The sequence below is a fragment of the Micromys minutus genome (genome assembly GCF_963924665.1).
Source record: "Micromys minutus genome assembly, chromosome: 5".
Taxonomy (NCBI): Eukaryota; Metazoa; Chordata; class Mammalia; order Rodentia; family Muridae; genus Micromys; species Micromys minutus.
Window position 1 is genome coordinate 42,382,843 of NC_137974.1, and position 27,072 is coordinate 42,409,914.

General features: G+C 37.8%; 2 protein-coding genes across 3 annotated transcripts in view; both read left to right on the forward strand.

Annotated features, from left to right (window-relative positions):
- The window catches only part of GPC6 (glypican 6), a 970,157-nt gene that overhangs the window by 245,133 nt on the left and 697,952 nt on the right, over positions 1-27,072 (forward strand). The gene's annotated exons all lie outside the window — the stretch shown is intronic.
- LOC308420979 (large ribosomal subunit protein eL20-like) lies at positions 13,327-13,857 on the forward strand (the record flags this gene model as incomplete). Its single annotated transcript, XM_080917259.1, has 1 exon — positions 13,327-13,857. One exon carries the CDS (start codon positions 13,327-13,329, stop codon positions 13,855-13,857), a length of 531 nt encoding a protein of 176 aa, XP_080773385.1.

A 27,072-nucleotide genomic window follows, 5' to 3' on the forward strand; every position in this document is an offset into this window, starting at 1 on the left:
TAGTGCTCTTGTTGCCATCCATACGGTAAAGTTGTACAGAGGACGCAGCCAGGGCACTTGCAGCTGTGTCCCCTTACTTCTGACCTTTGTCTGACGCACACCTCAGAAGTTCAGAATCAAGCCACATGGTTATGGAAACATGAAAAGAGCTGCCCTTGTGCACTCACTCATGTCGGTAGAATTCTGTGTCCACTGACCACTGGCCCTGTCAAAATTTCCACCATTGTCTACTTCTTCACTGTTTTTATGCCTCTAAGTGGCTTGTGTGTTTTCTTGAAGAGTCTTCTGAGAATGGTATAGTAACTAGATGCAACACAGGGCTTCATCCTTCACACTGCAAGATACTTAAGTCAAACATCAGGGATACTTTGCAATGCAAAACCACATGCTGGCTAAGTGGCTGAGTCAGAATTCTGTCCTAAGCTAAGCAAGCTCTCTTGTTTACCATCCTCTGTCCCATGTCATTTTAGACTCCATATGTGTTGACATTTCATGGTCAAACAAGTAGCAATGCTTCTGTCTTCATGTTTGTCCTGCTCTGACTACAATGGGGAGAAAGTAGAAATGGTTGCAGAAAAAAAGGGGCTTAGAGGTGTTTTTAATTCTAAAAATAAAAAAGAAAGAAAATTACTCACCTAAATATAGCTCAACTCCCTGAGGATCTGGAGCCTCCAGAGGGGAGGGAGGGACCTTGCCAAGTTTCCATCAAGGAGGAGGGAACAAAGATTGTAACCTGATACCTACACCAGTCTTAAAAATAGCCATGTTGGAGGCAATACATATTTAGTTTATTTGTTTTAAGTGTACACTGGCAAACCTTTTCTGATGCTTCTTTAATAGAAACAATTGTAATAACTACAAACCAAGAATCTAGCCACATGGAAAAGGTAGCAACAGGATTCTACCCACAGTTGTTCTAAAGGGCAGTGAGCCCTTTCCCGCAATTGCCTGTGAAACACAGATGATTGTTTTGTTTGAATGAATGTGGTTTTCCTTTATATTTATTCAATGTAAAATTTACTTACAATTTGAACTTTCTATAAGGTTTTTTTCCTGGTAGTTGTTGTTTAGTGTTTTCTTTTTGTTCTTATTATGGACTTTGCTTCCTGTTTCTTATTTATGTATTTTTATGGTATACATTTGTCCACATTTTTGGCAGCAAGTACATTTTTTAAAAAAGCAAACTAAAAACAAAAGAATGGTAATTTCTATTCTTATGCAGAACATATTCTATGTTAACACCCTTAGAATACCCATTTCATTGAAAGCAGAAGTTATTTATGGGCTGAGGAATAGAATTATCACAGGGAAAGCCTGCGCATACTTTCTTTTAAAATATCGTTTCTCATCTATAACCTACATAGATGACAATAATGTAATAACATCTTTAAAATATAGTCAGATTTTCTCAGAGAAAACACCTTTGTAAAAAAGAAAACAGGGGAGTCCATGTGGTGATGGAATCTTACATATTTTTCACGATATGGGTCATAGTGTAGTGCTTGAAAAGAATATACAGGTATAATTTTAATTTAAAAAGTTTTTTTCACAGTTGGACAAGTCTTAGGCAAGAGTGACTTATATATAGAAAAATGACTAGTCATGGCTAAAATATGTTTATTACTACAGTAGGTCATCTTTTAAAGGAGAAGTAAATATCAAATAAAGATTAAAAACAGGTCTGCCCTGGTATGATAGTGCACAGTTCAATGGCATACTGGGAGATAGGGGCAAGAAGTTCAGGAGCTTAAGGCCAGCCTCAACTACATAAGACCTCATCTCAAAGCAGAATACAAACAAAAACCCAGTCTTGACTTGCATCCTAACACAGAGTACTTTACACTAAGGAGAGAGTACTGAGCTCTTCTCCTTAGAAGTATCACGATAGACTCCTTAGAGGTCAATATCCTTAAATGATTGGTTAAGATTGTATGAATCCGAGGAATGGCAGCGTGCACAGGGCTCCAGAGAATTTACATGCATGTCCACACACTTTGTTATAGCATAGTTACCACTGCGTTCTCTGCGGCTAACACGACTCTGTTAACATGTAGCATCTATCAGTTTAAGTAGGTAGCCTGACTTAGGACAATTTCTTATTCTTTGTTTCAGCCTTGTAGTGTTTTGTAACAACCACGTGATTTTAGGGAATGAACAAGAAGTGTCTAATTTTCTTTCAGGGTTAAATCCATTTTATATACTTGATATTACTTAGAGAGCAGTAGCTTGTGCCTGTCTGTTTCTTCATTAATCTTGGAGGCAGACAGAAAGTTGACGTGATGTATCCATTGAACTTGTAAGTGAAGTCCATGCGTTTTGGCCGGGGTTAGGGAGGCTAAACAGAAACTCACAGTCTTGGTCTTTGCCACTGACAATGGAGCCAAAGACCAATTATACATGTCTACAGGGCTGGAGATTAGAAAGAAAGATTTTCTCTACATTCCAATTTACTGTCATTCTCAACTGGTTCTTATTGCTGAATCCAGCCATATTCTACTCAGACAAACTGGCTTTTGAAAAATACCTTTCTCCAGAAAGTCAAGAGTGGGAAGTGCTAGACCTGTAAAACATCACACACTGTCCCCATTTCCCAGACGTAGCTGCAAGAAGAGAGAGGTGGAATGGCTCAACTTCCTGTGCTATTTGTTCTTTTTCTCACTGTGTCATCTATACTTCATGGGGGTTGTAATGCTCACTGTCATGGAAAGCAATTAGCCACCCTCCTTTATGTTTGGTAGGTGACCACCACAGTGACATATGCTCCAGCGGAAGCAGATCTGAATGTGTTTGGTGGAGATGAAAAATCATACAAGTGCAGAGAATATCCAATAAAAAATTATACAAATGTTCTCTCCATCATCAAAAAGTAATCTGGTAAATTTCCTAGGGGTATATCTTCTATAAATGAAACTGAACCGATCAGAATTCTCCTGTCACAGATAGGGAACATGCTTATGAACCGTAAGTACCCTGGATTTGTACAAGGCAGAACTCCATGATCTATACTCATAGTCATGAGATCAGATCTTTGACAAATGGACTCGGTTTTCCTTCTTTCCTTCCTTTTCAACTTCCCCCTCATTCATTCCACCCTCCACCCTTTTCTTTCAGTCCCTTCCTTGTTTGGACTTTGGCAGATCTTTCAAACACAAAGATGCAGGATGTGAATCAAATGCTACATGGATTATGTGAGCTACCAGTAATCCTTTCCATCCCACACCTCATGGCAACTTATAATACATTCTTCTCCAAGTGTGGTTAAAATGTTATCATCTGATTATCACCATTACCCCTGCAGAGTGGCTTAGCTGAAGAACCGTCTTCTAGGCAAGTCAATTTCTTTTACTTATTCCTTTATCAGACACTGAAAAATATTACCCACTAATACTTTTGAGTAAATATGGGTGAGAATTATAGAAGAAATTTTGTTTACATAAAATTGATCTGCCAATAAATGGAGAATAACTCATTTTCTTATTTTAATAAAAAATCAATAGAAATGTTTAAAGGCAATAAGTATAAAGTAGAGGTTGCTGGAAATGATATTTTTCTTTTCTTTTTTTTTTCTGGACTGAGTACATAGTACTTCTCTATCAGTCGAACAGCACTGTGTGTGACAGCATATTCCTCAGGGAAGTTAGCTGTGCATTTTCTCATGGGGTAGAAGGTCCTGGCTGCACAACTTGTATTTGGTAAGACAAGTTACTTGATGTTTCTCAGTGATGAGAAGTGGAGACAGAAACTGCTTTTCATTACTGTGCTTGGACAACATAAAATTGTCCATCTCCAAATAAATCAAACTTCTGAGCCATAAATCTCTCCATCGAGCCTTTTTGTGTTTAAAAAAATTGGAGGTGTCTCTGACTCTGTTGTGAGTCCTTAGATCCCTCTGCCATTGCTGGGCTGCCTTGTCTGCCCTCAGTGATAGAGGATCCTCATAGTCCTGCTGTGACTTGATGTACCTGGGTGTTTGTGTGCTCAGGGGTGTGCACTCAAAAGAGAAGGAGAGAGGGGAACTGGGGGCAGAAATATAAGGCTGGGTCTGGGAGGAGAGAAACTAGGGGGCTGTGATCAGGTTATAAAATGAATAAATGAAAAAAGTTAATGGAGAAAAACTATTAGAGATTCAGAAGAAAACTATTTAGGTGAATCTTTATTTAAAACAAAACAGCAACAATAAACCAACAATACCAAGCATGCAATTGTTGTAAGGTGCCTACAGAAGGCTCACAGAGAGGAAAGGGGATGATACTCAAAAAAGGTGGTGGGTTGAATTATGAGAACATACTAATTTTTCTTTGACTTCTGAACTCATGTAGATATTTGTGTGTGTGCTGGTATGTGAGCCCAGGCATCGGCCATACTAGGAAAGTTCTCCAACTCAGAGCCACATCCCATACAAATTATTGGTCTGCATTTTTGTAAAGCATGCAGGAAGTACACAGAACTGAAAAGTTACCAGTTATAGAATCCTGGAATTAAAATTACACAAAGGACACTGGTTACCAAACAGAAAGGTGCATGTGACTTAGTACCAGTGACCTGATTCCATCTGTATTCCTTCAACTAGTGCCTGTAAATGAAGAAACACTGCATCCCCGGATCTTTACTAGCTTTGATTGACGGTGCTAGCTTGCTGTATAGACAGTATATATACAGCTAAATTAGGGAAGCTTTTTTTTTTCTTTTTAGATCAAATCTGGAATATACCCTACTATTTACTGTGAGATAAAAACTTGGTCAGCTGATGGAAATAAGTTGTCATAGTGGAACCTTTAAGAGGCTGTGGCTAGTGGAATGAAATATGGGGTTCTTGTCTAGGCTTTTTTATACTATGATTTCTTTCCATTCTTTGACTGGATGGTTTTGATTTCTTTCAGGCCCTAAAGATGATGTGTTGCCTTGCCTCAAAACCAAGACAACAGGGCAGTAGATTCTGATAAACGACCTCCAAAATGTAGATAATAAATGTCTTTGTTGTTGATTTCAGTTGATTATCTCCAGTCTTTTGTAATAGTAATGGTAATCAAATTAATACTTTGTTAAAAACAACCTTCAAGACTTAGAAGCCAATATAATATTTCATAAGATAAACATCTCACTATCATTTTTGTTACAAATCAGACTTCTCTGTTATTTAATAGCAAATTTCTTTTGATTGATTGACAATAGCAATGAAAAATATTGTTGAGCCTTTTTAGCTGTTGAAATAAAGCAAATGTTTGCACAAGTATTACATTTCCTGTGATGCTGAAATTCTAGTACACAGGAAAAGTTTCATGAACCAAGTGTTAAGGAAGCATGTTTATCTGCTCAGAATCATGGCATATAGTTCACAAATCTCAGAGTTTAAAAACACATGTTTGTGTATTAGAATGTATCACTTTTTAATTCTCTAAAGAATTTGTTGAATAGACAAACATTAATCTTGAGACTCTTGTGAATGTCCATGTATAACTTCCATGTGATATAATCCCTGTTGGTTTCCTTCTATACCAACAACTTTAAAATAAAAAGGAAAATTTGATATAAGATAGAAAACAGGAGCTATATGTTTTTGAATAAATGAACATCTACCTATATATCTATCATCTATCTATCTATCTATCTATCTATCTATCTATCTATCTATCTATCTATCTATCTACCTATCTGTCTTTTGGTCTATCTATCTTTCTAACTGTCGTCTATTTATCAATCAATCAACCAACCAATTAATCATCTATTTATCTGCCCTCTGTCTATCTACCTATCTATACATCTTGTATCTCTCATCTATTATCATGTATCCTCTCTCTGAAAGGAATCAGGATGCAGTGATTACAGAAATCTGCTCTGTTAGACTCGCCTTCTTAGTGTTTAGTTATGTGGTCCCCTATAATTTTTCTCTTATTTACTATTCCTTTTAAAAATATGATCTGTTAAATATTCTGTTTAACTCTAATCTCATTAAGTATATGAATTTTATCTGCCTCTTAAATTTCCTCTTCCATTCTTGACTTAATGTAGGGCATGGTTATTAATGCTGTAGTGCTGTCTTGCTGTGGCACTAGCCTGTGTAGACAGACCCAAGGGCACACACAGGCTAGATGAATTGCTTAAAGTCCTATAATAAATATGACAGATGAAAATAAGGAGCCTTGAATTGTAGTTATCTATTAACTCTTAGCATCCATAAACCTGGAACTCAGTGGCACTTGTTCCAGATAATTTAATGGAGCTAATTTTGAATTTCCAAAACAAAAGTGGAACTCACCTGGGGTAAAGCTAGTAGGATCTCATTCCTTAAAAGAGAATGAGATCACCAGAGCACAAGTTTAAAAGCCAGGTATGGTGTGCTGCTGGGATCCCTGTGGTGGGGAGAAACAGGCATGCAGAACCCTAGGGCTCTCTGGCAAGTGAGTCTAAACTTATCCATGATCATCAGGCCAGAGACAGACTCTGACCCACCCCAACGTGAACAATTTCTGAGGCACTATACCTGAGGCTGAACTTATATGTCCTACCTCACATGTACACCTCCATGCACACTCACAAGCATGGATAATCATTTGCACACACATACTCACACATGTGCACACACTCACACATGCACACATATGCACTCACACATTTATGCACACACATACATACACACAGACATTCATTGATCTATACAAACTCCTACAGGTGCACACATACACACACATGCACAGGAAAATTTAAGAAGCAAGTTTTTTCCCTTATACAATTATTTAAATAAACATTCTGATGGAGGTTATGGTTGTTTGACCTGTGTGGAAAACAGAAATCTTTATTCCGCAGAAAAAATTTGCAGCTATGAAGTCTTTCCTAGACGAGTATGGGGCTCATCAAAAAACACAGATCTGAGTTCTAGAACTTTATAAAACTGGATCTCTAAGAGCTCAAGCAGAGAAAAGCCTTCACTGTGTAAGGACTAAGAGAGTAATGCATTTTACTGAACATGATAGTGAGTTATACCCAAGAATGACATCTCATTTGATCTTTAGTCAATCTATACCATGTATTTTATTTCTGTGTGTTTCCCTCTTACATTCTAGGTCATATGTTCTAGTAGATCTTTCATTTTCACAATCTATAATTTACTTTTTAATTTCTAACTTGCTGGCTATTCTAAAAACAGTGTTTCAGAAGTCAGGTAATTTCACCCTTCACATTTCTTCCTGACCTGATGTGCTGTGCTAATTGTAGAAAAGTTTAAATCTCAGTGTGTTAAAAAATGTAAAACTTTATACATACTTGGTGGTAAATACTACCAACTCCCTGACACTTGAGAGATGAGGTTAAAATGCCAAATTTTTCAATAAATAGTTTGACTCTATGTGTTTAACCGACTGCAGAATTAATGGAGGGCAGGTGGATATTGCTGAGAGCTGTAGCCAGAGACACACGTGCAGTAGACAAACACTCCCCATTGCTTTATACGCTGAGAACTTGACATTTAAACACGGCAATTGCTGTGTTTAATGTAAATATAAAATTAAAAGTAGATTCCAGTAACATGGTGTGGAAGAATATTTATTATTTTCCAGAGTCAACATATCATTCTCCTCATACTTTATAACATTTACTTGGGTGTACACACTTTCATCGCTACCAATTTGTGTCTTCAAAACACAGCTAGAGCCCAAGGACAGCAAACTGAGGGAAAACCATGATGTCAAATAATCAACTGATCTTACATTAAAGAATGCTTCCAGGAAGGACCTCAGATAAATCATCCCATGATGTGCTGATGGAAAGAAAGTGGAGATATAAGCAAAACAAAGGCATAGGGCTTGAGAAAACTTTAACTATTTCCGTGAAAAATGCCAAGGTTGATTAATCTTGCCTACTCGATGATTTGGCCCATCCATGTTTGTGCTTAATCTCCCCAGAACTCTGCAAGTATTTTATAAAGGAAAACATGTGGCTTCTAGTCATTTTCAGGAGTCTTGCAAATTGTGTGCAAGTTGAAGTCTGAAATCAGGTTAAACCTCCTACCACATTCAGGATTTAGCTTTACATCCAGTGCCTAAAACTCTAAAATGCACACTGAAACAATAGGAAAATACACGGGAAATACAATTAGGATGTGTTCTATACTCTTTTTGTTTTTAAAGATTAAAATTTTAGTATGACTTAATCTTGTCAGAAAAAAAAAGGTAAGAAATGTAGGTGTGTTTTCCAAACATTGGGATGATGTTTTTTCCACTTGCCAATTCTGGTACAAGGAGCTATATTTTCCCACAAAATCTCAGGTGACTAAAATCACAGCCTTTTCCTCATTCACTCATTAAAGGGAAACAGGTGGGATGCTGTACTTTTCTTAGGACATTATGTCAAGTTCAAGTTCTGTTATTCAAAATCAGCCTGGTGTGCAGCAGAGGCTATTGATGGAAGACTTAGGTTCACATACTGGACATGCATGTGATGGACAAAGCAATCATGAGGATGCTTGTTTTTGGAAAGATGCTGTACTTGGAGACTCTGGTATGAGTCCCTCAATGCCTTTGTTGTGTGATGGGTCTGCTCTGCTCAGCAACTCCTGCTTTGTTGCACTCTACCTGGCAGCCCTACAGATCTCAGGCCATGGTGTGAAAAATGCTAATGGTGATGTCTGCCACAAGTTAGAATGTAGGTACTCTTAGAAGAGAGAGCTTCTGATGGTAAGAAGGCCTTGGATGTCTTTGTTAAAAGACAAGATAAACATTATTCTGAAAATTAGAGACGATTTGGAGGTGTGGAAATACAATAGCAAAATGGATATTGAGAGTCAAGGAAGGTCTGATGTTCCTCCATGTGGTATGGAAGAAATACTTAAATAAGTGTGAATGGGTCCTTTATTTTCCAGATTAAGTTTGTATGTAGATATGTTGGAGATAGCATGTTTTTCTCTTAATGCTAACAGTGTTCTTATTTTCATTTAAATAATTGAGCTAATTGTTCTACAGACAACATAACCTCCATGGTGAATACCAGGTAGAACACATTACATGTTCTCGTTCAACTCCTATAACTGGTGCCTATAGCTGGCTAGAGGTGCAGAGAGAAATATACTTCTTGTCACTCTCTGTGTCCTGCATGTAGTGTGTGTCAGTGTAACTGTTCCTTTAAAGAAAGAGTAAATTTCTGGGTGTCCATCCTCATTTGCTTTCCTATTGTCCACTTTACAACCATCTTTAGATGAACTGCTAACACCGATCATATGTGCCCACCTTCCTAAGCAATGATTAGAAACTGTTAAGCTTGCAACTGGGCTCTTACTTTTTACCCCAGTTGGTAGCCTAGTTTCCAGTCCATACAACCAATATTAATAAATGTAATTACAAATTTTAGTTCCGATTGAGAAAAATGTGTTTTGCATTGCTAACTTTCATAGGGCTATTTTATATACACAATATATCTGAGTTTATAACATTATTTGTCAGGCTGAAAGTCTTCTCATGATAGTATCACAATACAAACAAGGGCCTGTTGTAATTGCGATACTTTCTGCATCTTATTTTGTAAAATATTATACATTCATTTCAAACAATTCCCATATAATTTCCTTCAATGACATTATATGCAAATTTGTAGGCCAAAGCACCATAGTATTAATTCTCCAACAAACAACCCTGGTGGGGACAGAGCTGATGTGTATTTCTCAATATGTGCAATTATTTCAATTTTCTCAGTAAGCAAATTTACTACACTACTGACTTAATATATAGATCACTGGGGATGCATGAATATAAACAATTTCATGCACTCAAGTTTTCAGATCATTGCAAATCTCAATTCATACTCCAGGAACATGAATATTCAATGACTTCACATTTGCAGTGTTTACTAAATACCTATTGATTTCTTATAATTATATTTAAAACAACTTTAAATTTGTATTCAAAATGCCTATTTCTTAAAGGCTTCATTTGTTTATTCACTAGGTGTTATGAATGGAGAAATACTTAATAACATGATGTAGTCTTGGCATGCTGCCATAGTTGAAGGAGAGATACATCTCTGAATATTATTTATCCTAAGGCTCACTCACTGAGTTAACTCTGAACTGAGTTCATTTATGCCACTTTTTAATGATCCAATATATTTGTATTCTTTACAACAAGTATTGTGCAACGATTCCTGCACACATGTATGACTTTCTTCCTAGTCACCAATGTATTCTTCATTTCATGGTCTGCAGGGATAGTAGCAGACTTCCTGTGGTCATGACCCTCAGCTCTCCAGCTTCCAGTCTCCCAGCACCCCCCAGCCACTGGGTGGGGTGACACCACATGCTCTTTCCCTTTGATGGTGTGACGACCCTGTGTGCACTTTTCCTTTTGTCAGGTCAGTAAGATACTTTGTAGGTATTTTCCATTTATGCAACCTTGTATTTGCTTCAAAGCCTTAGAAACAATACCTTTTTCCCTGGTAGGATGATACTCAATACTCAGAACAACACATTAAGTTTTTGTGATCATAGCAGGAGGTTCTTTGAGAACCAAGAAGAGGTTAGCTGTTTGCTCTCCCTCTGATGTAAAAACTCAACTGTGACTTTACTCTCAGTCGTCCTTGCCCATTGGTTTCTCTTCAAAACTTGTTCTTCCTGTACTTCAGAAGCAATGGAGAAACTCACCATCATTCCTATTTTAACCTTACATGCAGTGTTTACTTCTTTAAGTTATATAATGAAATAGAGACATCTCCAGTAACCTTTAAAACTCTAAATAACTTGCACAGTGATGAGTAATGACCTTCTTGTCTCCATAAACATTTCCTTACCATTTAAACAAACATCTGCACATGAAGTAAACCATCTTGCCAGAGAGCCCAAGTTCTACAATAAACAAAGAAGTTGACTTTCCCTTTACACTAGAAGATAAGATCCCCAATTTAAATATTATAATTACAGTCTTCCCCTGGAATAATAACATGTGCAAAAGTAGCATACCTTGTAAAAACAAAGAGGAATTCATTTCTCTTAAAAGCAATTTCAAAGACATTGATAACCATTTATGTAATTGGCTATTTAGCCTTTCATGTAGCGTAAAACACTATTTATTTTTTGGAAATAATAAACATGCAATACTGATTCCAGTGGCTTTCTTTAATGTTTTTCCTGGGAAAATAAAACATGGTCTTAGATATACTCTGCATTTCTCATAGGCTAAGACAGCTGATTGTTGAAAGCAGAGTTCAGTTTGCAAGAGCTCAATGGTCTTATTTTGAGCGTTTTCAAAACATGCCCAGTCTAATGGAGGATCACGTGTAGAGTGCTAAGCCATACAGGGTGTTCATTAGATACAACTTATAAAGACCCTGGAGTTTGGTTTTCCCATCCCCTCATTGGAGATAGTTGCATGGTTTTCAATTAAAATTTCCATTTACATGCAGCTGGCAAGGAAGCATCCTTTTCACCAACAGAGAGCAAAGGTTAGTGACTCCCACTTGAACAGATGGTTAAAAAATATGCCCTTCCCTTCACATTTGAGCTACCCAGAGTGGGTCTAGGAAACAGATTCTGAAGGGTGAGATCACATGTGGACTTTCCCCTTATTTACTGATGTAGCATCCATAGCTGTTGGTCCAGATGCTGTAGCGGCTGTTGCTTTGTGGATTGGGATCCAGGAGCAGCTGCTGTGCTTTGCTAGAGTGTCTTCCTGAAATTCAAAATTTAATAGCCTGAGACTCCAGTCACTGAAAGCTATGCTGAAAGTTAATTTGCTGAATCCAAGTTTATTTTACTGCCTCAGCTATGGTTTTTGATGGAGCCTCTCTCTGGTGAAGAAAGTACTAAACTGGTGCCTTAGAGGTCTAAGGGGCTAAGAATGTAATGGCTTCCAGATAAGCATGAGGTTTGCAACCTAATGACTTGGCTGGGTTTAGATGGTCAGAGTCTATGTGGTATAGCCCATTTCACTTGGAGAGATAATTTGAGAATTGAAAGAGAGAATGAACCACAACCTGTGGCATACTGGCAGCTTTTATTACATTTGTCAAGCCTGTGATATTACTTTATATTTTTTCTGATAGATAAATTGGTTTTATTTCAATATTTATTTCTTTACATTGCTGAGAACATTTTTTTCACAATAATGTTGAAAAAAATCCAATATTCCTCTAGGACATAGGTGACCTTAGACCCAGGAACATGTGGGCAGATAGTATTGATGCAGTGTTTAAAAACCTACTAAGGTGATAGTTGTATGTAGTAAGGGAGCAAGGAAACCGGGTAGAATCAGGAGGAGGACTACAGATGGATATAATTGGATAAATGAGTCTTCACTGAACCAAAAGCCTCTTCTTCCATTAATGCCAGACAATGCTTTCCTCTGGTACCTATGGGACTGGAGTCATCGGTCTCTCTATGTGTACTCATTGGTTGGTATTTTAGTCCCTGGGAGGCTCTGAGGGAGTTGTTTGGTGGGTATTATTGTTCTTCGCATGGAATTGTAAACCATTTCAGCTCTTTCATACCTTTCTCTAGCTCCTTTATTTGGGTCCTTTTGCTCAGTCTGATGGCCATCTTGATTGAAGCAATCTACAGATTCGATGCAATGCAATCCCCATCGAAATTCTAACTTGATTTTTCATAGAGTTAGAAAGAACAAATTGCAAATTTATTTGGAATAACAAAACCTCAGGATAGTAAAAACTGTTCTCAACAATAAAAGAAATTTTGTGGGACTTTCATCCATGACCTCAAGCTGTGTTACCAATTAATCATGATAAAGCCTGCATGGTGTTGGTTCAAGGACAGGCAGGTAGATCAACTGATTAGAATTGAGGACCCAGAAATGAACTCACACATCTATGGTCATTTGATCTTTGTCAGAGGAGCAAAACACATTCAATAGAAAAAAGACAGCATTTTTAACAAATGCTCAACTGGCAGCTTGTAGATGAATGCAAATTGACCCATTCTTATCTCCTTGTACAGAGCTCAAGTCCAAGTGGATCAAAAACCTCCACATAAAACCAGGTACACATAAAATTACATAAAACTAAGGGAAGAGAAAGTGTGGAAGAGCTTAGAACACATAAGCATAGGGGAATTTTTCTTGAACAGAGCACCAATGGCTTATGCTCTAAGAACAAGAATTGACAAATGGGACCTCATAAAACTGCAAAGCTTCTGTAAGACAAAGGACGCTTTCAATAGGACAAAACAGCAACCAACAGATTGGGAAAAGGCCTTTACCAATCCTACATCTGATAGAGGGCTAATATCCAGTCTATACAAAGAACTCAAGAAGTTTAACTCTAGAGAATCAAATAATCCTATTAAAAATGGGGTAGAGACCTTTTGTGAGTGGCGGTGAACGAGCACGCAGTGCCATGAAGGCATCGGGCATGCTTCGGGAGTACAAGGTGGTGGGGCGCTGCTTGCCAACCCTAAAATGCCACACACCGCCACTGTACCGGATGCGGATCTTTGCACCTAACCATGTGGTGGCCAAGTCCCGCTTCTGGTACTTTGTGTCACAACTAAAGAAGATGAAGAAGTCATCCGGGGAGATTGTGTACTGTGGGCAGGTGTTCAAGAAGTCGCCCCTGCGTGTGAAGAACTTCAGCATCTGGCTGCGCTATGACTCCCGCAGTGGCACGCACAACATGTACCGAGAGTACCGGGACCTGACCACCGCTGGCGCAGTCACACAATGCTACCGGAACATGGGTGCCCGTCACCGTGCCCGTGCACACTCCATCCAGATCATGAAGGTGGAAGAGATTGCAGCTCTCAAGTGCCACCGGCCCGCTGTCAAGCAGTTCCACGACTGTAAGATTAAGTTCCCATTGCCCCACCGCGTGTTACGGCGCCAGCACAAGCCACGCTTCACCAACAAGAGGCCCAACACCTTCTTCTAGACACAGAGACCCACTGAATAAAGGCTTCAGACTGCCAAAAACAAAACAAAACAAAACAAAAACAAAACAAAAAAAATGGGGTAGAGAACTAAACAACGTATTATAGAATATAGAACAGCTGAGAACCTCCTAAAGAAATGTTTAACATCCTTAGTCACTTCACACCACTCAGGATGTCTAAGATCGGCTGTTTTTCTGTTGTACTGAGTAAACCAGGCATATAATCACCCTATGTGTATACCACTAACCCATGGACTAGGAAGTTTTAAATAGATTCATAGTTTTAGTTGTCATAGTTTTGTGAGTAAGTCTCTCGTCTCTCTTCTCAGTTGGGCAAGATTGTGTATGGTGTATTGAACTGTAGAAAGGTTGGTAGCTTCCACTTTACCTTTCACACTAAAAGCACATAGGTGTCGGTGCCATGAGTCTAACATGACAGTTGGGAGGAAGTAACTATAGCTGAAAATTAGAGTCACCAAAGCAGTTCATTCCAGCAGTCTATAGTCGAGTCTTACTTAGCTACCTTCTCTATAGATAGCCTGAGTCCAGATACTCGAAAAAAACTGGTAATATGGAAAGCTACACAGAGACAATTGAACAGGAGGCAACAGCCCTGTGAACCCAGAAATGGAATCAGTTCAGGAATAGGTTGGGACTCACAGTGAACGCTTTAAACTTAACTCAAGGGTCTCAGGAAAGAGATTGGTATAACAAGTTCCTACAAACAGATCAGCAAGTGCGGGACATCAAAATATAAGTTAATTCTTTATTGCTACAGACCAAAAAAAGAAAAAGAAAGAAAGAGAGAAAGACCTTGGCCGGATGGAAACTTGATGGTAAATAGTATCATGTCTAATGTGAACTTTGGAATTTTTCAGTCAATAGTAAGCTTCTGCCACATGGAAAGACAAGTCTTGCTATTATTATGAAATGATAAAAATATCCATATTATAGTTTTGCCATGTTTATATTTAATGGCACAAAATAGTTTATTCTTCTTCTTACTCATAATTAACAAAGACAGTGCTTGTATGAATATTTGTATGTATGCATATATGTGTACATATGTATTTACATAGAAGTCTGTGTTTCTGAGGTATATTTAGTTATAACATTAAGACACCTGGTGATGATGTAATTAATTTGAGAAATGAATATTTCTGGATGAAAACAAAAGAAAGGTTATTATATTCTAGGTTTTATGTCTTTCTTTACATGGAAGAGTTTTCTATTAAAGCGATATTAGCATAATTGTGACTCTAGTAAAGAACGTCATTGATGCCTCAGTCCAGTGCTTTATGCTGGTGACAGGTTTTTAAAGTCCTGTTTTTATGACCCTTACTCTCCATCTCAAAGTGATCATGTTCACGTCAAGATCAATGATAAAAACATTTCCAATTTCAGCAGAGTACGTTCCCTTGTCGTCTGAAGAACACTTTCTACCTTCCAAGAAGTGAATGGCTTTGACATTTGGATATTGCAATTTTTCAAGTAACATTTTGTCACATGAATTACTTCTAGGAAAATGGCAGTGCTGTGTTTAAAGATTTTATATTATGAATAAGGAATTATCACAATGCTAGATTTGGGGATTGACCAACTGTTGTTAATACTCTAAGTCTATTTCTAAAGCTGTTGTTCCTTTTCCTTTTTTTTTCTTATAATTTTATTTAAAGAAGACAGAAACATGTACAGATTTTTAAAAGCATTTTGGCAATTCTTTTAGAGCTTTCGATAGCATGCTTTGAAATCCCACCGGTTACCATAAGCATAAAGTACATGTAGAACAGAATGTAACATGGAAACAGTTTTCTTGGTGTGTGCAGATTAAACATAATGATCTTTGAATACCAAAAATTGTCACAAGGCTATATTCCTAGTTCTTGGATTATTAATGGTTTAAGGTCTAGGTCTTATACTACTTTCATTCGTTAAACTGAGTCCTAAGAAATTCAAGAGAACTGGATTTTCTGTCTTATCGTAGCATTTTTCTGTTTATGTCCCTTTTCCATAGTTAAGCTCCTCTCTTATCCTTTGCCTGTACGTCTCTGCTCTACCGTGGTTTCCTTTTTTCCTTCGAAGATGCATCCTATCTCGTCTACCATGTGTTTGAACTCAGTGCCTTTATCTTCCCTTGATCTTTGCCCGTGATTCTGCATTTCTCCTGTCTCCTTCCTGTTGTCAGTGGAGAGAAACTCTACTTCATGTAACATTCTGCAATTTCAGACTTCAATTATATACCTGCTCCTCTCCGGCAGGTGTTGGCCTCTCTGCAGTTTTGGAAATGAAGTGTATGTAGAGAAAGCTCTAAAGAGAATTTTAATGTGATCTCTTCTATTGCCTACGTGGTAAGGTTTTAAAGGAAGCTTCCTCTGGGATAAAAGTTTGTATATCTCTTGAACTACCAGATGTGAGCTTCTATTTACCCCCGAATGTTCTCCAATAATTTGAAAGCTCTCAATCTCATGTTCATTAGGAGGTTTCTGTTTTCTTGCTTCATAAAGACATCACTACTTGAGGACATTTTGTAAAAAAGTATGCTGATGTTTCTTTTCATCTTGTGACCCTGATCAGATAGACTTGTTAAAGATAATTCGATCAATGCAATCTCTTCACTTGCATTAAAAAAGGGGTAAAGTAATGAGTATGATTTGCCTGTTGATGGTAGGTAGCCTTCGGGGTGACCTTTGATGAGATCCAACTTAAATAGTAAGTATGCTGGAGTACATCGCTGCATGCAACTAAGACATTGGAGAGACTGTGGGTGCTTGTCAGAAATGACATGTGCTCTAGAAGTTAAATACAGAAATAGGAATTTAAAAAACAAAAGATATTTGTGAATGAATGGTACATTTTTCACAATTTTTATAAATCTGATTATTATGACTTTTCTTTGATATTTAAGCAAATCATAGAAGTGTTATAATAAATATAAATATAAAATGGCAAATATTAGAATATATATATATGTATATATGTATATATGTGTGTGTGTATGTATATATATATATATATATATACATACACTGCCCTGTCACTTCTCCAAGTTGTCAAGATTCCTGTGATAATTCATGGTTGTGTTGTATCACTTATCCTTAAACTGGTAACTTGGGTAAGAAGATTTTGTCCTCTGCTGATAATTACATTGAGAGAAGCCCAAGGTGTCCAGTGATTACAATGTAATTTCTATTTCAAATCATGTATTATATATCGGACATAAAAGTTCTGTAGAAATGTATGGCCCATCCTACTGGGTAGCTTGTAGCTGAGTAGTTTATAAGAGCTTCTTTAGGAAACAATAAAATACCACTAAACACCATGTTTTGCTTACTGGTATTTCTGTAATGAGATTGGAATAACTGACATTCTAAAAAATATATTGAACCAAATATTGTGAGTGTTTTAATAGTGCTAGTTATAGTTTGTGACTATTAGATTTTCACACAAGAAGATACAACAGCAAATGAACTTCAGTGAAAAGACAGGCTCATGGGTATTTTGGAGAACGTACCTCCTGAATTTCCAAGTGATTTAGATTTCTCCTAAGAGTATAACAGTTAGTTACCTTTGTGACTTTGTTGTAGGCTTCTACATTTGTCATTGAAATTTGGAAGTTCTGACTGTATCTTCTAATTATTATCAAATTAGTATTGAATATCATCAACTCTTACACAAAATATCTAATATGTATGCCACTTTTGAAAAATGTACAGCATTTAGACATAAGATTATTGCAACAAAACATTCATATTAATTATGATTATTTTCAATTATTAAGAAATCTTTCTTAAAGATATTTACTTTCAAAGTTGTGTATGAAGGAGCAGGGAAATAAGAGCATCAACAAGACTACATTCTCTACAGATAATTTATGGTATGAAAATTGGAGGTATTTGGAGCAAAATCTTTGGGGGGAGAGGAACCATCCAAGAAAAACCACTGGGCACAATGGACACATTCAGAAGCAGAAGCTTGGTTTTCACAAAGGTGAAGGTAGTTCTGTGGGTGAGTTGACACAGAGCCAAAATCTACCACAACTTAAAGGAACTGAGGGCTTCTATATTGATAAGGCACAGATGCAGGATGCTACACATGGAGTTTAGGGTTGCACATCCATCTTCAATACAGCTTATATTGGTATTATAAAATGGAAGGCTTCAACCTTATATAACAGACAATAGTCACCTTTAGTTAGGATGTCTTCAGCCTGGATTTCCCTAAATTTTTCTTTTTCAGTGTTACTTGTTACTAGAGTATCACACATATTCCCTTATTTATAATTTGATTGGCTAATGCCAATCTGTGTTTTCTTCAACAGCATGTTGAAATCTGTGACTTTTTTAAAACCATGTATATGTTTTACTATATCTTTTTTTAAAACATCATTAAGATACGTTTGGTATATTTTTTTCATTTATGAAGTTGTGGGATATGGGTTTGGCCTCAGCTCTGTAAAGAAAATTCTGCCTTAATTTAGTAGTAGAGTCAACAGGAAGAAGGCTCTCTCTCTCTCTCTCTCTCTCTCTCTCTCTCTCTCTCTCTCTCTCTCTCTCTCTCTCTCTCTCTCTCTCACACACACACACACACACACACACACACACACACAAACACACACACACACACACACACACACACACACACACACACACACAACCAATTACTGTTCTCGTTTGAAAGCTCTAATTCTGCTGATTTGCTATTCATACATGAGAATTAAATTTAGAATGTTTTGGTTTGTGATAAATTTGCATGGAGAGAAATCTTGTTTTCATTATCTGAGATGAAATTGCTTCACTTAAGGTTTTAATACAGCAGAAAATCAATAGTAAGAATTTGTTTTGTATAGTTTCATGCCTTTTATAAATTTATAACTTCCAGAAATCTATGTACTTTCCGAAGACTGCTTCAAGATGTGATTTGTAGTTGCTAGCAGAGTGTCCATCTGTGAAGTGAATTTGAAGAAAGGTTGGTTCACTTATCAAATAGACGAGTAAATATTCCTAGTTATTGACCTAAAAGTTGTGTCCTTCATTGTCATTTTTTAGTTTGAATAACATAGCTGAGAGAATACATGCAGTTTAAGTCTACTGCTCCACACCTTGGTCTTCAGTGAACTCGGCTTTTATAGTCTTTGTTCATTACACATTTTGTCCAGATTCTGTGAAAGATTCTGACTCAGTACCTGAGTACTTTGGAGAATTCTCTGGAGGGATCTTCTCTCTATGCACTCTTCAGTGATTTCAGTTGGAAACTTGTGATTTCCCTGTATAGTATGGCATCTCTTAGTGAGTGTTTGGCAATTTCTGACATATTAACAAAAAAGAAGGAACAGATGGAGGGAGAGAAGGAGGGAAGAAAGGGAAGGAAATAAAAGACAAACTGAACATAGGAAATTTGCTTAACTGTTGATTCAAAAAAAAACCCTGCATGTGTTCTTTCATGTACAACAGGTATCAATGTATCCAATGTAAGAGGAAATAAATGAGATCCTGGAAAGGATGACTACATGTGTGTCCTCAAAGAAAAGTCCAGCAACATAAGCACCACATACAACTCTGTGAAAAGACCAAGCTCAGACCACAGCCCAGGCTGTTAAATGGGATACTCTGAAAATCATCCAAGAAGGTTCTGTCCCAACAAGCCTGATGATTTTGCTATAGAAGACAATTTGATAAGTTTATTACATGTTCTCAGGGTCCAAGTGTTTCTTAGACATGCACCATCATTTCATAGATCAATGGAATCGTGCAAGAGTCTGGACTCTAAAAGATGGTGCTATTGTCCTGTCAAACTATTTGAATAGCCTTTTGTATTTTCTCTTCCAGAAGAAATTTTTAGATCTCCATACAATGCTTTGTTAAGCTGAGTTTTTCATTTTTTTGAAGTTTTCTTTCCTGTGCTGAACTGTAAGACCTTAAAAATGTTTTGGTGCCTTGTTTCATGTTAAGTTCCTTATATCTCAGGACTGTAGAGGAAACGTCCTGTTGTACATGAGATTTCATAAAAGAAGGCAGACTCCATTGGCAAGACAGCCAGTCAGTTACAAGGAGGCAATTGTCATGAACCCCTTAAGGCGAAGTCAGACATTACCTGCAGCAGTAGAAAAGGCATCTGAAATGGCTACTGTATTTCATATTTTAAGAGGGATAACATTCAGGAAACCAGTGACTATCATAGGGCATCGGCTGTTATTTCAGATTCACTTGAGGAATGAAAAGACAGTGGGCAATGGTCCCTACACTGATAGGTTATATTTTAGACCATAAGCACCAAAGTCAAGTATATGATACCCATGTAAGAAATTGAAAGTTATGGTAGGTATTTTTAAGATATAGCTAATATCATTGATAAGTTAGTAATGCACATGGGATGGATTTCCCTTTGATAGAACAGATAGATTTTATTACCAGCTTTTGCCTGTGAATGCATTTGTAGAGTATACGGAATTTTTTCCCCCATTCAGGATTCTGTATTACTGATTGAAAATGCCACATTTAATCACACCCCATTATTTTTTGAAAAGACATTCTAACATGAAAAGGGAAATGACATGAAGCCTCAACCATAAATTGTCCTTTAGTGGAAATAAGGCAGGTGCAGTGAAAAAAAAAGGTTTTTAAAATTAACCAAGATTTAGCCAAGATTCAGCTTACACACTAGGAAAGTATGTGACTAGATAAATGGAAATGAAAGCAGAGGGAGGGCTCAGATTGAGAGGCCACCCAGAGGTGACAGGACTGAGTCAGAAGCAGTTGCCACCCATACTCCATTAGAATCCTCTTCTGTAAGTGACTGGAAGCTGAGACGCTGTCTGATGTGTTCAGAATGGTACCGCTCCTCAAACACATATACATCCTCCAGTAATATTAGTGAGCATTTTCAAAAAAAAAGTATGACAGTTTCTGTTCTACAGTCATTGATCATCCATTTCTAACCATGTTAGTTAAACTTGATCTTCTTATATATGGTCCAAGTTTTTATTTAGGAAGTCCTATATTGCCTTCCTGCATTGATGGGTATGAGCCTTTTTTGATTTTTTTAAACCAATGTGTAATATTACATCAATTGTCAATACTGTAATCTATAGGGACCATTTTAATAGTATGTTTTAGAAGTATTTCTATGGAGAATTTGTCCTTTGTCATTAATTTAACAACACAATGGGCATATATTCCATATGGTCATTATAAGTATGCTTATTATTGTGCCCCAAACACACAACATGTGTGTTATATGCCCTGACCTTGATAACCAAACATGTGCTCTTTAATTCAATGAAGCTGTGGCAGATAGAATTTATCAAGATGAGATAACCCTGAAATAAGATTAGCTCTTAACTCAATATGATTGGTGTGAATGGAAAAGAAGTAGAAAAGATGAACAGCTGCAGTGATAAAGGTGGAGATTTAGGGGATAATGTCTACAGGGCTGGGATCATAAAGATTTGCTGCCATCCCCCATGGCCAAGAACTGGGGAGAACAGTAAGTCCATACATATTTCCGTAGAATCGTAGTCCCATAGCACTTTATCAGTATGTTCTGTGCATTCTGAATCCCAAGACTGTAAACTTATTTTAATCCATAGGCTTTACTGTTTGTGTTTTTTTTACCCATACAAAACTAACTCACATACTGTATGATTGAACAGTTCTAAGTGTACAATGCAGTGAGTCTCAAAAAATTATAGAATTATGCAACTATTAACACAGTCTAGGAATGAAATATTCTACCCAGAAGATCCTTAGCCCTGTATGTAGATAATTTCTTTTCATCACACCGGCCCCTGGAATCTGCCTCCATTTGTCTTCTTTATTCTGTAAAAATGGAATCAATGGCTGATATTGTGCCTTCATCTTTTTCAGCTGATATTTCTGTTGTGGGATTCATCCATGTTCTATTTTTATTTTGTGAAAACAACTTAATTTTTTGTCTAGAATAATCTATATATAATATGTCTTTGGAACAACAAAACATGTTAGATGAACTATCAGTTGTCATGGCACCTAAACTCAGTTGATACGTCTATATTGAAATATTATTCCATATTTTCTCACTTAGTGACTATCATATTGGCGTGTGTCAGACTCAACTGAAAGTCTATTAGGATGTAAATAGTCATCAACCTGCATTCTAATTATCACGGCTCTGACTGAAGGTCTATTATGATATTAAAGGTTTGCTATCATTTGATTAGCTGTCAGACTTAGAGCTTTGTAGCCCAGCAGTTTGAGTTGGAGTCTGAAGAAGCCATAGACAAATGCTAGAAAATCAGTTATGGATTCAGTGACCACTGAACTGTTCAGATTATAGCATCACAGTACTCAGTTGGTTAAATGAAAAGGCAAACGGAGAGAAAACAATTTCTAGTCTCTACAGTTCCTTGGAGATGAAACTTCCTTAAAAAGAGTCAAGAGACCATGACCTCAAATGCAATGTGGTTCAGAGATGATGCCAAATGAGTGCACTTTCAACCATTATCCTGCAAGCCAACAGCTCTCAGTAACTGCATGAGTTCACAGGACACAGGGGTGATAGTTATCCAAACTTAAACATTGCCTGCACAGCCATCTTAAAATGCAGGCCACTCGGGGTGTAGTGAAAGCCATCTCTCCCTCCTGTCTTAAGACAGAGAAGACGGGGATTGATAGGGATAGAACCAAATTCTAGATATAAATCATTTGCATGGGGCCGAATGTGTAGCTCAGTGGCAGAGCCTTAGCCTAGCATGCACAAGGGTCAGTGTTCTAGTCCTAGTGCCATAATAAAATAAAGTAAAATTCAAATAACATCAAATAAGACACTCTCAAAGATGTCTCCATGAGCCAGCTCCTGATGATGAAACTGTCAGTGCTCAGACGTAAGGAAGAGTTTGAAGGTCATGTTGTATGCAGTTAAGTGCTCGGTGGGTTTCTGGTGTAGACTCTTTGCTAGACAGGGGAATGACTTAAAGATAATGATGTCAGCAGGGGAATTTTGCAGGGACAGCAAAGATTTAAATTTTGTGAGACTTGTAGAATTGGAGGGAGAAGAGATAACACATTTTAATTAGGAAACACAAAACGAGTTTATATTGTGTAGGGTACAAAATTTTATGTCAGCCAAATGTTTACTATGAATAAAGAAATAATCACAAATCAAACAAAATGAAAGTGACACACAACAACTAATGTAGAGAGGTGTTTACTTAACTCACCCAAGCTTTCACACATGTAAGAGCACTAATGAAATGTTGGCAAAAATAAAAGCTATCAATTTGATTTCATTTTGTCTCTACTGGAAATGGGAAAAGGCTATGCATTTGTTATTCATCATATCGTGATCCACATGGAGGTCTTCTGGGACACCTGATCCTCAGGACAGACTCTTTCACTTCCAGATTTCTAAAGTGATTTTGTAAATATTGGGCAGATGAGCTCTGTGCGTGTGTAGCACCTTTCCTTGCCCTTCATGCACACCCAGATTCTGTATACTCTTGTTTTTCTCCACTTGTGATAGACTGGTCTCCTCTTCAGCATCCTTCACACCATGAGTCTCAGGTGTGCACCTGGGATGCCACTTGCCCTCTTGTAGCTGCAGCCATTAGGTATTTGGTGGTATGTGGATGGGAGTGGTACAGAATCATATGTCCCAGAAGCAAAACAGCAACTCCCCATGATCTCTCTTGTTCTTGCCTTCCCCTGGAACAGAAAGCTCTCTTAGATCACCACCCTGGAAAGTGTCGTTCAGGGGAGACGTGAGAGGAAATGAAAGCAGTACTGTCTACCTGCAGATAAACTATCCCGTATCGAAGTGCAGGTAAACTATCTTATCGTTGGGAATATGACATAAGTACATGGTTCCATGACCCCATGATGGCAGCTCCTCCACGCAGCCAGTGCGGCATAGTGGCTGCTCGGGAAAGGGCAGCTCTGCCAGGTTATTAAGAAATGGCAGAGAAATGTGATGGAGAAGAAGAATCAAGAACATTTTTTTTTCTTGTGGTCCGGAAACTGGATTTGGTTTGAAAGGGAGATGAATTGTTTTTTCTATAATGTTGACTGGAATACAGTTAAATTACAGAGATACAGGCCAGTGGGATGGTGCATTTCCTTTAGCATGATTGGGAGGTGAGAGAGAAGGCTAGAGTCAGACCCAGGAAATCTACTTCACGATTTCCTGAATTCTCTGGTGCAATTTGAGCTTTTTGATGGCTTCTTATCAAAGTCGTGCAAGCTAAAAATAGCTGGCTGTGAGTTAAATTCTCAAGCCCCTCACTAATAATTTGAATGGGAATCCTGGAGCCATCTGATTATCCTTTACAGGCTTGTGTTGTTTTATACCTTCTTATCACCTCTAAGCCATTAGAAACATAATGCTCACAAGTATAGTTTTAGAAACCCCATATTAGACTGCTGAAGTATTGTAGAAATCAAAAAGAATGTGGAGAAAGAGAAACATTCCTCCATTGTTGGTGGGATTGCAAGCTAGTATAACCACTGTAGAAAACAGTCTGGTGGTTCCTCAGAAAATTGGACATAGTACTACCTGAGAACCCAGTGGGAGAACCACTCCTGGGCATATACCCCAAATATGCTCCTTTATATAACAAGGACACAACAATATCAACTAACCAGACTCCCCAGAGCTTTCAGAAACTAAACCACCAACCAAAGAGCACACATGGAGGGACCCATGGCTCCAACTGCATATGTAGCAGAGGATGGCATTATTGGGCATCAACAAGAGGAGAGGCCCTTGATCCAGTGAAGGCCTGGTGTCCGAGTGTCGGGAATGCCAGGGCAGGGATGTGGGAGTGAATGAGTGTGTAAGTGGGGGAGCACACTCATAGTAGCAGGTAGAAAGGGAATGGCATGGGGAGCTGCTGATGGGAAAACGGGAAAGGGCATAGTGTAATGTAAATAAATAAAATAGCCAATAAAAATGTGGGATACACATGTTATCATAATTCACTCAGTGTTCCTGAGATCATAACTGCTTTAAAGATTTGTTTGTTTTTATTTCATGCAAGCAAAGGTTTTGTTACGTATCTGCTCAGCATACTTGTGGTAACCATGGAGTGCACAAGGGAGAATCAGGCCCTCTGCAACTAGGGCTACAGACAGTTGTGAGCTACTTTGTGGGTGCTTGGATTCTTCCCGTCTGTCTTCTAGAAGAGAAGTCAATGTTCTTGGGGCAGAACCATCTCACGGGTCCAGGACACTTAATTCCAAACTGAAGTTATAATGTACGACACACATTATCTGATGTAGGCTCAAAGTTTGAAGCAAAAGAGATAATTTGGCTCTATAAAAATGTTTCTAAATTTTCCAGACTTAAACACAAAACAAAACCAAAAAAATATAGAAATTTGGAAACTCACATGAGTTTGTCTAATTTATTAAAGATCGTTAAAGAAATCATACTTTATTAGAAAATATTATGACACAGACCATCTGCTCTACTTCACAGAAAAGCTGTGGTGCTAGATCAAGGTCAGATAACTGAACCTCCTAAGCAGTGATGGGGCATCCTTTACTCTCCTGCATTTGTGTGTGCTTCTCCCAAGGACCTGACCCCTATGGTTGGCATGTAGAACAGTGAGGTTTGTAACGCACAAGCCCTGTGACAGTGGAGTAGGTTAAAGTTTGGCATCACATGGCATCCTCTGTCGTTCTCTGCCTTCCATTTTGAAGAGCACCACTCACTTGTGGAGCTTGCTGTTTTGGGTGGACTGGCTGGTCAACGAGCCCAGGAGAGTCTCTGGCCTCTGATTGCTGGCTGTTCGGAGACTCACCTCCATGCTGATGCTTGCGTACTTAGTAGTGTTACAAACTCAGGTATATTTGCTTGTAAACCAAGCACATTTGCCTGTGTCCCCTACCCCGTTTCTGTTTCTGAGACTGAGTCTTAAGTAGTTAAGGTTTTCCTGGAAATTCCTGTAGAGCAAAGGAGAGCTTTGAATTTCCTGACACTCCTGCATCTGCCTCTCAGGGTCTGGGAATACAGCTGTGTATCAATCATTTTCAAGAGGGTGGAGAGAAAGGAGCCTAAAACCTTAAAATTACCACCCGGACATATGGTTAAAACAACTCTCACTAAAGGTTTCTTTTTTAAAAAATCATTCAACTATCATTTAGTTCTGAGTCAGCCTCCGAACAATGGAATATAATGTATTTGCAATTCCATAAGGATGTTTTGTTGCTTTCCTTATAGATAACGTTTCAGTAGCACATTTTAATATTGGGGACTCCAAAAAGTCACTGAGTGACCACTGACTTTTATTTTTTTCCCTGCCTCTGCTTTTTATCAGCTAGGTTAAAGATTGACAGACTAAATTAAGATACAGGTGTGTGAGAGTTGCTGTGGAGGGTAAAAACAGAAAATTCCTGGCTATTTTATAACAGACAACTTTGTAATTTATTGGGGTTTATTATATTTTATGTAAAAGCAGCCATAAATGAGGACTATGGGAGTCACCTTTTGCTTCTGAACCTAGCTTTTGAGTGGGTTCAGGGCCTCACCTACTTAAATTTTATTAACAACTGCCACAGAAGAAAAATCAAAACTGTCTGCACCATAGGAGCTTAAAACTTGATAAATTTTAACCCTGCTTCCTTCTGTAATTTATCTGTAAGGAAACCATGTAGTCCTTAAATTAGGAGGTAGAGACACACTCTTGCTTTGTATGATTTTTGAGGATATTTTTTCACCTGACTTTTAGACAATGCAGGTGTAATATACAATTCATATCTTAGTCTTATTTCTTCTTCTCAGTTTGACTAATTACAGTAATTGACAAACTATGGGAATGAGGATATTCTGAAATGTCCAAGCCTGACTACAATCGGAGATGACTTTCAGATTTTGCATATAACATTGAAATGTCTACACTACACTGTTTTCTTCATTTTTGTAAAATCAAAGGCTGCTTATCTCTGTGGGGGTTATGAAAGAAATACTGGTAGTATGCATATTTTGCGGCAGATTGTTTGGATAGTCAGATATATGGCGCTATTTAAGTTTTTCCCACAGGGTGATTAGCAGATAAAATCTGATACTCCAAAATTCAATAGTCTTAGCATCCAAAATTTAGCTTGGATCTCTTTGGGAAAGGAAAGTGAGCTTGAGTAAGGGATTTGAGCTACTGTCACCCATCCTGCTCCCTTGGACATGTGGGAAGGCATCTTTGGTATAAGCTCCTGCTCTGAGGGAGTTAGTGTCTCCATCTATACAGTG